Source organism: Vulpes vulpes, chromosome 1 (assembly GCF_048418805.1).
Source record: "Vulpes vulpes isolate BD-2025 chromosome 1, VulVul3, whole genome shotgun sequence".
NCBI lineage: Eukaryota > Metazoa > Chordata > Mammalia > Carnivora > Canidae > Vulpes > Vulpes vulpes.
Genome location: NC_132780.1, coordinates 77,544,714 through 77,557,801, shown reverse-complemented (window position 1 = coordinate 77,557,801; position 13,088 = coordinate 77,544,714). Strand labels below are relative to the sequence as shown.

The following is a 13,088-nucleotide window of genomic DNA, read 5'->3' as shown; positions in this document are numbered from 1 at the left end:
CATGAGAGACACACACACAGAGAGAGAGAGAGAGAGAGAGAGAGAGAGGCAGAGACACAGGCAGAGGGATAAGCAGGCTCCATGAAGGAAGCCTGAGGGGGTTTCAATCCCAGGTCTCCAGCACCAACCCTGGGCTGAAGGTGGCGCTAAACCACTGAGCCACCTGGGCTGCCCTCTGGACCTAATATTACACTGTATGTTAACTAACTGGAATTTAAATAAAAACTTGAAGAAAAAAAAAAAAGAAATGGATACCTGTGAACTGCAAGACAAAGAATTCAGAATAATCCTCTTTGGAAAGTTTAGTGAACTATAAGATAACACAGACAAGTAAACAAAATTAAGAAAACAATGCATGAACAAAATGAAAAGTTTGAAGGAAATAATAACCATAAAAAAATAAATTCTCAAGTTAAAAAATATAAATTTGATAGAATTTCAAAAGTAGATTTGACAATGCAGAAGAAAGAATCAGTGACCTGCATGACAGGACATGGGAAATTATCCAGTTAGAAGGCCAAAAATTAAAAAATGAAAAAGAATGAAGAAAGCCTATGAGAATTATAGGACACGATAAAAAAACCCACAATATTTGCATTAAAACTGTTAGATCTATCAATGAATTTAGTAAATTTTCAGGATTCAAAATTGATACAGAACTGATACAAAAATATCAGTAGTGTTTTTATACACTACAACAAAATTTCTTTAAAAGAAGTAAAGAAATTAATTTCATTTACAATAAAATACTTAGGAATAAGTATTTATAAGGAGATGAAAGAGCTCTAACCTGAAAACTACATGACACTGAAAAAAGAAATTAAAGAATATAGAAATAAATGGAAAGTTATTCTGTTTTCACAGACTGGAAGAATTAATATTGTTAAAATGTCAGTACTACCAAAGCCATCCTTTGATTTAATGCAATCCCTATCAAATTTCCCATGGCATTTTTTAAAATAGAAAAAAACCCTAAAATTTATGTGGAAACACATAAGACCCCCAAATAGTTGAAGAAATATTGAGAAGGACAAAGGAGGAGGAGGTATCACACTGCCTAACTTCAAGCTGTACTATAAAGCTATACTCATAGAAACCAGATAGTAATGGCATAAAAATAGACAAATAGACCACTAGAATAGAATTTGAAAGCCCAGAAATAAACCCAGGCTTATATGGTTGACTAATATTTGGCAAGAGAGCCAAGGGTACTCAGTGGAGAAAAGACAATCTCTTCAATAAATGTTGCTAGATAATTGGATATTCAAATATTTAAACAAATGAAATGGAACCCATACATTAGAAAGTGGAGGAGGAACAGTAATACATCTTCCAAATTGAGAAGGTCCTTTGAGACCAAAAAGCAAAGTAAGCCACTCCATACTGTTGACACAGTTTTATTCAGGGTAACTTACTGACAGTGGGATTGGAAGGATAGATGACCCAGTCACTATGCAGCTATTCTCCACAAAGTGCAGACTTTAGTCCACAGCTTTTATAGAGTGAGGGGCATCATGGTGAGGTCAAAGGGTAGCTATCTAAAGTGGTGCCATCTGCGTGCCAGAGAGAAGTTCAAAACCAGCCTTCCTGCATTCCGGGGAGGGCATATATTAACCTCCATGTCATTGTGCCAACATGAACAAGGAGGGCCAAAGATGGAGTCAGTATTGTCAGCACTCCTACACTGTATCTTTCACCACCTAAACTTAACTTGAAATAGACAGAAGACCTAAATTCAATGCCTAAAACTATGAAACTCCTACAAGAAAGCACAAGGAACAAAGCTCCCTGGCATGGGTCTTAGTAATGATTTCTTGGATAGGACAGCTAATGCACAAGCAACAAAATCAAAAATAAAAAACTGGGACCAAACCAAACTTAGAAGCTTTTGCTCAACAAAAGAATCCATCAACAAAGTAAAAAGAAAAACCTACAGAATGGAAAAAAAAGTACTTCCAAGGCATGTATCTGATAAAGGGTTAATATCCAAAACATATAAAGAACCTCTACAACTCAAGAGCAAAAAACCAAATAACCCAATCAAAAAAATGGGCAAAGGACCTGAACAGACATTTTTCCAAAGAAGATATATGAAAGGTCAATGGGTATATGAAAAGATGCTGAACATCACTAGTCACTAGGAAAATGTAAATTACAACCACAACGAGCCCACCTCCATGCCTGTTAAAATAGCCATCCATCATCAAAAAGACAAGAGATGACAAATGTTGGCGAGCATGTGGAGAAAAGGGAACCCTCACACACTGTTGGTGGGTAAATTGGTGCAGCCACTATGGAAAACAGTATGGAGGATCCTCAAAAAATTAAAATTAGAATTACCATATGATCCAGCAATTCCACTTCTGAGTATTTATCTGAAGGAAATCAAAACACTAACTTGAAGAGATGCCTGAGCCCCCATGATCATAGCATTCTTCTTAATAATCAAGACACACAAGCAACCCAAATGTCCATCAATAGATGAATGGATAAAGAAATTTTGGCATATATAGAAATTTTGGTATATATATAGAAATTTTGGTGCATATATATATATATAAAGAAATTTTGGTGCATATATATATGCAATGAAATATTATTCAACCATTAAAATAAGGAAACCTTGCTATTTGGTACAACATGGATGGACTTTAAAGGTATTACACTAAGTGAAATAGGTCAGAAAAAGACATACATGAATCTAAAAGAAACAAGCAAACTCATAGAAAAAGAGATCACACTTGTGGTTACCAGAAGCAGGGATTGGGGGAGGGGGAACAGTAGGACAGTGGTCAAAAGGTACAAACTTCCTATTATAACTAAGCACTAGAGATATAATGTACACTGTGATGACTAGCTAGCACTGGTGTATGACATAGGAGGAAATGCTAAGAATTCTTACCACAAGGAGAAATTTTTTTCCCTTTTTTTTTGTTCTTTCTTCTTTTTTACCATATTTACGTCAGATGGATGTTTGCTGAAGCAATTTGAGTAGTCATTTCACAATATACGTAAACCAAACCATTATGCTGTCAGGGAATACAGTCAATAATAATGTGATAACTTTGTATGGTGACTGATGGTAACTAGACATCATGGTGATCATTTCATAATGGATATAAGTGTTGAATTACTATGTGGTACGCCTGAAATGAATATACTATACATCAACCATATTTCAAGAAAAAAAAGAAAAACCATCATGCTGCATACCTTGACCTTACATAGTGATGTCATTTATTTCTCAAAAAAACTGAGAAAAAAAATTTTGAAGAATAGAGTGACTTCTCTTAGAGGCTCTTACAATGATATTGGGCAGAATAACTACAAACTGTTTTTAGTCTGCATGCATATCAACTCTATAAAGTAACATCACCTATACTTTCGAAAATAAACTACCATACAGAGCAAGTAGACCACCTGCATTGCACAGCTAGGAAGTTATAAAGTCAAAATTTTTGAATTCAGGTCTTCAGACTCCAGGCTTTGGACATGAGCAGTATTGTCTCTTATAATAAACTTTGCCTTTTTAACTTCTCCTTAGCAACATGCTTAATTTTCCTGCAAATAGTAAATCTCGTTACATTCTTGCAGGATGAAAGAGTAGCATAATTCTTGTAGCTACCGAAGTCCAGGCATACAGTGGGTGCCTAATAAATACCTACCGGCATATATTGACCCTATCTTTAGGATAAGTTAGAGTAGGTAAGTTATTTACCAAATTTGGACAATTCAGAAGGGGCTTATGTGACTCAAAGTAATTTACAGCTTGTTCAAAGGGCCACATGTGTGCCCACGGATCAGCTGCGACTGGGTCATGCTGAAGGATCAGATCAGGAAGGAATAGAGCTCCTAGAAAGAGACACTGGAGAGCCAAACACAGCTTGTTTGGTAATTGAGTATCCTCCCCAAGCTTTCGTTCAGAAATAATGTGGGGCTGACCTCCCGGTCGTCATCCGAAATGGGCAGGCTATTCCCTCTTCTTAGCTTGCCAACAACCCTGATCCAAGTACCTGAGTTTTTCCTCTGTTGACAATGTTGGGTTAAGGTTTCCAAAACTTCTAAAGCAAGAGTGACAGATGTAGCCAAGACACACCTATTTATCCTTTTGGAAGAATTGCTAGATTAAAGTTATTCTACATACCCTTCAATTCAGACATTTGTTGACACAATCCAAGTACACCATCTCCTTCAAGAATAGATGGCTTTCTCTGGCTGGAATCATAACACGAATGCAAAGAGACACCTAGTGGACCAACATGGTAAGTACACTAGTTAGCTGGAGACCAAAGACTGAAACATTGACTCCCTCATTTAACACTCTTGATTTCAATAGAGCTTTTTTTTTTTTTTTTTAACTACCAGAGTTTTAAACTCAGAAATTCAGGTTTTACAAATGAATATTTTGTGTTTCTTTCTAAAGGAAATGTTTGCTCTTCTATTTGTTTTTTAATTAAGCTATCTTACTGCATGAGTCCTGAGAAGTAATACAAAAATTATAGGACAGATTGTAATAGGCCAGACACTTCAGTTCACCTTTCCCTGAACACAGGTATGATTATTTTTCTGTTTCCATCCATTTCTAGACTTTGTGTGTGAGATTTTCCATTTGTCTTTAGGTTATTTTATTCTTGCTTTTAATTCAGTAAAGCCAAAGACTTTTTTTTCCCAGCCCAGCTTCCTGTGGTCCGCCCAGCTTCCTGTGGCCCGCCCAGCCTTGTTACTTCACACTGCCTTTCTCACTCACACCTCACCTACACAGTTTTATATCCACACCTTCACAGTCAACTGGTGCACCTGCCACTCTTTCACCACCGTAGATAACATCATCTAACCTCAAAAGTAAAAGTCTGTCATCACAAAAAACAAGGAATCAAAAAAAAAAAAAAACAAGGAATCATCTCTTTTTTTTCTTTACCCTGTATTACTGAAATTTGGTTATGACCCAAGTTCAGATTAGAAATCGTTTTTAATTAAATAGGTATGCTTAACTGACATTAATATGACCTCAGGGACTCACGTTCATAGGATTCTAGATCTGAAAGAAGTAGGCTTATTCTGGGGGGAGGCAGATGACATTTACACAGTCTGATTACTCTCCGACAGCCGTGCTGTAAAAACCCATGTGGATAGTCCCAGGAGAATGAAGTGCCCAGTGCAGAACAAGAAGCCAAAGGATGCTGAGGCTCTAGATGTGGAAATGAAAAAGTGATTTTAGAAGTAGATTCTCCTCCCAACCACTCCAGCTAAAACTGGGTGGAACAGAGATGAGCTGCCAAGACTCATCCTTCCCAAATCCTATCATGGACAAAACAAGAAGGTCCTTACTCCACCGTTTTCAATAAGTAAAGTGGTCTTTATTTTCTCCATCACATATTTGATGGTGAAATGTTGAAACCTTTCTCTTTAATATTAGGAATAAACCAACCATGTTCACCATCATTCAACCACATTGTATTAGAAGGGCTCGTTTAAGAATCAATTTAAAATTATTTTAATTTTTATTAAATTTTAAAATTGATTAAAATTAAATTTAAAATTAATTAAAAATAGAAACTATAATGATTAAAAATAAGAAATTAAGATTGTATTTTCAGATGGTATTACATGTGGAAAAGATCCTACACATGAATTATTAAAACTAAAAGGTGGAAGAGAAGGGTTGCTAGATACAAGGCCAATATGTAAAAATCAATATCATTTTTATATACTACAAAAATAGCACTAAAATAAAATTTAAGAAAATACATATACAGCAACATCATCAAACTTTCACATAATTAGAATGAATCTAACAAAAGATGTGTAATACTTCTACAAAGAAATTTGTAAATCTATAAAACATTATTGAAAGAAATTAAAGAGCTAAATAAATGGAGAGGTATGTCATGTTCATTAATTAGTTGACAACATTCAGAGGAATATAAAGATGACTATGGTTAGTGTTTTTAATTTGCTGCTAATTCTACTATCTTATAGCCTTAAGGATTATCCTACCTTTTCTTCTAGAACTTTTATTGTCTGTCTCTCATATTAGATTGGCACTCTACTTAAAATTGTTATTTTTTAAGATTTATTTATTTATTTTTAGAGAGCAGGGGACAAAGGGAGAGAGAGAATGTCAAGAAAATTCTGCACTGAGTACAGAGCCCGAAGTGGGGCCCAGTCTCATGGCTCTGAGATCATGACCTGAGTGGAAACCAAGACTCAGATGCTTAACCTACTGAACTTCCTAGGTACCCTTCTACTTACAATTCATTTTTGATCATAGCTTCAAATAAGAATAAAGTTTCATTTTTTAAATTAATTACCAACTGTCTGAGTATCATTTATTGAAAATACATCTACTTCCTCTTTGGCTCTAACCATAAAGGAAAATCTTCATAAGTTGGAACACTCTGAAATTAAGAATTTCCACTTACCCAAAGACAACATTAGGGATTGTAAAAGCAAGGAAGTGAATGAGGAAAGATATGTACAGTACATTTTACTTATATAATCCTATACCAAAATGTATGAAGGAGTTCTATAAATCATTAAGAAAGAAGCAAAAAACCCAAGAGAAAAATGGGAAAGGACTCAATAGCCATTTTACAAAAGAGGATATCAATTAGCCAAATACGTAATAACAGGTGCTTAACCTCAGTAACAATCAGGGAAATGCAAGGCAAAATTGCTAAAATCATGAAATTTTAAAAGACTGACAATACCATGTGTCAGCAACATTATAAAACTAATTAAAAAAACTCTCAAACACTACTGTTGGGAGTGTACATTGGAGCAACCATTCTGGAAAACTGTTTAGCAATATCTGCTAAAGTTGATCACATGCATAGTCTATGATCCATAAATTTTACTGTTAGGTGCACATGCATCAGATATGCATGCACATGTACACTGAACACATGTATGACACTGTTTCTAGCAGCTTTATTAATAATAGCCAAAATGTTCATAAAAACCCAAATGTCCATCAACAGGAAAGTGGATAGTCATACAATGGAACACTACTTAGCAATAAAGAGGGAAAAAATTATTTCTACTCAGAATCACATAATACTGAGAGAAAGAAGACAGACACAAAAGAATATAAATAGGCAAAACTAGACCATCATTTAGTAAAGTACACTTGGGTCATAACAGTATAAAAGAAAGCAAGGAAGCAATGAACTACCACAAATGGCACTACTAAAAGAAAATTTAAATCAAGAAGGAAATCAAATGAGAAATATTTAGAATTTATCACCATTGAAAACACTACGCATTAAAATCTTTAAGGGATATAACTAAAGTATGTTTTAGAGGAATATGTATATCTTAAATACATTCAACAAAATGCAAGGAGGAATGAAAAACAAATAAGACAAGGGCTCACCACATGAAAATGGAAAAATAGCACACTAGCAAACCAAGAAAGAAATAGGAAAAATAAAGGCAGAAATCAATGAAATAGAAAACTATAGAGAAGATTAATAAAACACAAAGCCAGTTCTTTGGACAAAAATTAATCAAATAGAACTCCAGCAAAACTGATTATGAGAGGAGGAGACATTAGGTACAAATAAAAACTTCTGAGTGACTGCTCTTAGCCTGCCAATTATTCAGCCCGAAATTAACTTCAAAAATTTTATTCAGATGCTGGCAAACGATTAAGAAGAAATCTAATGTAGAGAGATTGCCTGATAACCCATGTTGCAACCTGCTCTCCTGAAAGAAGCAAAATATTCTTTGCCCAAATCTAGCTTATTCTTCCATACATTGGTCAGAGGGTGTAAAAATCTAATGGAAATTGGAAACAAAGTACAGAGAAAAGCAGAAAAAAAAATATTGCCTGTAAGTTCTTTCCAGGCAAAATCACCTAATATTTGAAGATTATTGTAACATAAAAGGACAATTATATACACTCAAAATTCAAAATCAGGCAAGTTAGAAAATTACTCTCCTCTTTCTGAGTCTGCTTCTTTCTTCCACCTACTCATTTTGTCCCCTTTTAACAGAGATCCCACTTCTCAATGCTCACCAGAAGGATCTTCTCTTGGACATTTATTAATGTTTGTCTCACCAGCTCCTTTTACTTCCTCTCCTTGTGGCACTGTCAATCATATGGTCCCACATCCCCCCAAACAGGGGCCAGCATATGGCTTAGGTTTGCCAATCATTCACTCATTTATTGAATATTTATTGGCTAACTACGAAGCAGGCATAGTTTTAGTCTGAAGATAGAACACTGAAGAGATAAAACTTCCTTGCCCTCCTGAGATTTACCTTTCGTGGGGGTAAACAATTAACAAGATAAATAAATAAAATAAACGATATATGATATGGAAATAAATGAAGAAAAATATAATAGAGACAAGTAATTTAGAGGGTTGTCATTTTAAATACATGAAGGAGAACATTCTCGCTAAATCCGTGACATTTGTGTGAAGACCAGAAAGAGGTAAGGAAGCAGTCAGTGGAAATCTAAGGGTGGAGCAGCCAGGTTTAGAGAACAGCCAAGGCAGAGGCCTGAACTGGGAATTGAAAATGTGTCTGGCATGTGTAAGGCACAGCAGGGAGGCCAGCATGGCAGAGGATGAGTGTGCAATGGGGGGAGAGAGGTAGGAGATGAGGCCAGAGGAAATATGGGAGGCCAGCTCATGAGGATCGTGGGTGGTCTTGTCTTTTGAGTTACTGTTAAAGACTTTGGCTTTTCATGAAGTGAAACAGGCCAGCTTTATAGAGTTTGATCTGACACACATGTTAACAGCTCTGGCTTCAGCATTAACAAGAGAATGAAGGAAGCAAAGACATAAACCCGGAGGCCAGTTACAAGGCTACCGCAGTAATCCACAGAAGATATGAGAATGCCTTGGACTACAATGAAGGGAGAAGTGTAAGAAGTAAATGGACCAAAGTATTTAACATCTTTGTCACAATGGCCAATTCGGAAAAGAGGTTAAGGTTAGCCAGGAAATTCTGCCTACAGCACTGAGGAAAGAGACGTCATTTTTTTTCTGAGATTTGAGCCATGAGCACTGGGCAAGCCTGGAGTTAGCAGTGAACACCTTGGTGACCTTGGTGACTCGGTGGGGAGGATAGAGAACAAAACCAAAACAGTGACAAGAGAGCCCAGGGAGAGAGGAGGAAAAAGAAATCTTCCTGTGCCACAAAATGCTGAACTAGACATATTTAAGAAGATGAAGAGCTGAGTATGACTTATGGAATTGCAGAATTTCAAAGGCATACAAAGAATTCTCAAAGTTTACCAATGGGATAAAATGGTATCTACAAAGAAGCAAGAATAACATCAGATCTCTTACAGGCAACATGGAATGTTAGAGGTTATCCGAGGAATGCCTTCAAAGTTATGAATCCAAATAAAGGTATACATAAAATTCTATATTCAATGCACAATTAATCATGAGGGCAAAATAAAGACATTTGCAGACATGCTTATTCTCCATGTGCCTGATATGAAAGTATTGCTTGATAAAATATTTCGATAAAAAGAAAAATTTAAGGAAGGAAACATGAGATATAAGAAAGACAAGAAAACAAACAAATAAATAAAACCATGAAATTAAGACTCAGAAAAAGATGACCATACAATGGAAAAAAAGCCCTGAAGTATAAAATAAATTCAGAATAATCTATTAAAGCTGATCTAAAGTATGGTTTCTTATTTCCAGTTCCATATTCCTGGCACTGATTTTGCAATCAATTCTTACTGCACTTGGAGTTCCATTTAATTTCAAGTTATGGTTTTATAGAAAAGAAAAAGAAATAATGAAATATGATTAATAACACAAATGAAGCCTAGAGATACATTGACATATGAGGGCCATTTTTTTCTTTAGACATTTTTTCCATAATTCACTATTTCTATACCTTACTGCTTCCTTTTCAATAATCCTTGTTTTATTTATTCCTACCTAAAATTAGCACATGAAATATGTGCAATTAATACAAAGACATGAAAATTACTTACCTACATGGTAAAACATAAGGAATTACAAATGTTACTGATTCAGGAAGGAAAATTGTTTTACAGAAATGCCCAATTCAAGACTTTCCAGCAAAATTCATCAAAGAGGAAATTATTGACACTCATTAAATCTAGTTTTTCTTTCCTCCCTCGTGCCCCCCAGAAGACCACTGGCCCCAGGTTGTTGGGAGAGGTCACGTGACTAGTTCTGACCCATTAGCTCTGGGTGGAGGTGATGTGCATCACTTCCAGTCTAGAGAAGAGTATGAGTGCTCCACTTTCTCTCTTCACCCATCATGGCAAACCCTGAAGCCACCTGCTACCATGGTGGTGCCATGAAGAGGTGGAGCTTCCATCAACCTGAGAGATCATGTGGAGAAGAGGGGACTTCCCCTCTCATGTGACCAGAACATACAGTGTGAATAAGAAATAAAAATTCCTTGTATTAAGGCAGTGAGGTTTCAAGGTTCCATTTGCTACCACAGCATAGACTTTCCACCCCCTGATGAGAGCTCACTGTGCCTCACTATTCATTTACGAAAGCCTTTGCTATATTTCTTTCTTTCTTTTTTTTTTTTTTTTTTGCTAAATTTCTTTATGTTTAGATTTTTCCTGTGTAAAGTAAACTGACATATACCCAAGGTCATTAAACCCTTTTCTGGACACTTTAGATGGAAAGTAGTTTTATTAGGAAAGACATCGGTATTTCTATGGAGTATAATAAACAAAGGAAAAATGAAATATCTGGCAATCAGAACATTTTCCTCCCTGAGTAAGCTTATTCCTCCTCCACTCCTCCTCCCTATGCTCACCGTACATAAATGATAAATGCAGAAGATTTTCTGAGAAAGTGCCCAACTGATTTGTGAAAATAACCTCAAAAGACTGAGACTTTCCACTAATAATCTCTCAGTTTTGGGTTCTGTCCCTTAGAAAGCTATATCTGTATTTTTGAACCAGAATTTAAGAGTACACAAATATTATTTAGCCAGAAAAAAAAAAATACCACAAATGTTAACCTGTTCTCTTGATAATTTGAAAAGCTTACAGATTCTCTTTCAAACCTTAATATAAGTTTTTTTTTTTTTTTCAGCTAGCCAAGTCTCTCTTGGTAATCCAGTTGTCCCCATTCCTGTTCACATTGGCATATTTTGTGCAAAAAAAGAAAAAAAATCATGAGCCTTCACAGGAAAACATATGTGGTCATCTATTCCTTAACTGCCGGCTCACAAGATTTTAACATAGAGTTTATTTTAAACTAAGCCAGAAATCCTTGGAGTCCCGGTTGTTTTTCCATTAGAGGTATAAAATTTGGCCCCACGTGTTTCTGTTCTGGAAAAAGTCCATTGACGCTCTAAATCACCTGGTAACATAAATTAAGTAGGTCTTAGAACATAACCCTCATAGGCGCAGCAGGAAAAAATGAATTGGAAAAATACAACCTTGTGTTCAAAATGTATCACTTAAAACTTCACAATATTCACTGCCCAGTAAGAATATGTCAAAATAATTAGACAAGCATTCTGTACTTAAGAATGCTCTGAAATGTTGGTGGGAATGTAAAATGGTACAGCTGCTGTGGAAAACAACTTAAAATTTAAAATAGAATTAACATATGCCCCAACACTTCCACTTCTGGGTATTTACCCACAAGTATTGAAGGCAGGGTTTCAATGAGATACTTGTACATCTATGTTCACAGGAACATTATTCACAATAGCTAAAATGTGGAAGTAATCCAAGTGTCTATCAACAGAGAAGTAGTTAAGCATACTGTGGTACATACACACAATGGAATATTATTCGACCTTTTAAAGGAAGGAATTCTGACCTGTGCTATATAACGTGAATGAGCCTTGAAGGCATTACACTAAGTGAAATAAGCCAGTCACAGAAAGAAAAATACTGTACAGTACCACTTACATGAAGTACTTACTAGCACTTCAAAATCATAAAGACAAAAAGTATAATGGTGGTTGCCAGGGGCAGAGGGGAGGAGAGATAGAGAGTTATTGTTTAATGTGTATAAAGTTTTAGTTCTACAAGATGAAAAGAATTATGAGGATGGATGGTGGTGGTAGTTGCACAGTAACATGAATGTATTTAATAGCACCAAACATGGATATATTTAATATTTAATAAAAATGGCTCACATGGTAAATTTTACAGTATGGGTATTTTACCACAATTTTTAAAAGTGAAGAAACATTCTGTGAAGAACTCAAAATAATCATGGGACCAGAGATGCAGGGACCTGTAAGTAAGAACTAAATATGAACTCTCTGGTTTCATCACACATACTTGGACTAGGAATCATGCCTTTAACATACCAGAGTTACTATAAAAACAAAGATCCTTTACTATTGCTTAATGACAATGGTAAAAATGAAAATTATTAATATGCTTTTGCATCAAGTTGGAGGGCGTTTTATTATCCTAGTTGCTGGCTCAATTCTTTCTTTTAGGTAAACATCTAACTTTGCTAGAAAAAAAATACTATAATAAGTCTCTTTGTTGTAAAATCTGGGATCCAGAAGTGTTTCAATGCATGCAGAAAAGCCTGAGTGAGGCAATGAGGGGAAGATGGGAAATTGAGCTCAGAAAATGGTACGATAGAAGTAATATCCACAAGGTTGGGGTAAGGAGAAAGCAATGATTAGTCTGAGCTTTGTCTTCATGTTAGGTAGAACCAAGACAGCAGCAAAATACTTGAAGAGATCAGTTGCTGGAAACTCAAAGAAATCATTATCAGATGCACTCTACTCTTAAAGGTCATAAATTTGGGGGTTTAATGAGAACTGTATAAGAATCTCCAAGAGAAACAGATGCCTCAACTGATGACAATATCATCCATTCATCTCTCATAACTAACACTGATTGAGTGCCTAACTGTACACTAAGTTTTGTTCTAAGAGCTATGGTCAAATTAACTCATTAAATCCTTGCATCAGCTTTAGGAGGTACCAGTACTATCTCCCTTCACCAGGTGAGGAAAGTGAGGCACATACATGTTAAGTGACATAACCAAGCTCACATAGCTAGTAGTGCCAGAGACGAGATCAAACCCAGGCCATCTGAATTCAGAGACTGTCATTTTCACAACTATACTGTCTGTGATTTT

The 13,088-nt window shown here is 35.7% G+C and overlaps 1 protein-coding gene across 6 annotated transcripts in view; it reads right to left on the bottom strand.

The window, feature by feature from the left end:
- Positions 1-13,088, bottom strand: part of IPCEF1 (interaction protein for cytohesin exchange factors 1) — a 167,482-nt gene that overhangs the window by 98,686 nt on the left and 55,708 nt on the right. For 2 of the 6 annotated variants that reach the window (XM_072767490.1, XM_072767501.1), the window contains exon 3: positions 4,145-4,246. The exons of the other annotated variants lie outside the window; for them this stretch is intronic. In XM_072767490.1, coding sequence (XP_072623591.1) covers positions 4,145-4,160 — 16 coding nt within the window. In that variant the 5' untranslated portion in view covers positions 4,161-4,246. The remainder of the gene's footprint in view (positions 1-4,144; positions 4,247-13,088) is intronic. 6 annotated transcript variants of the gene reach the window in all.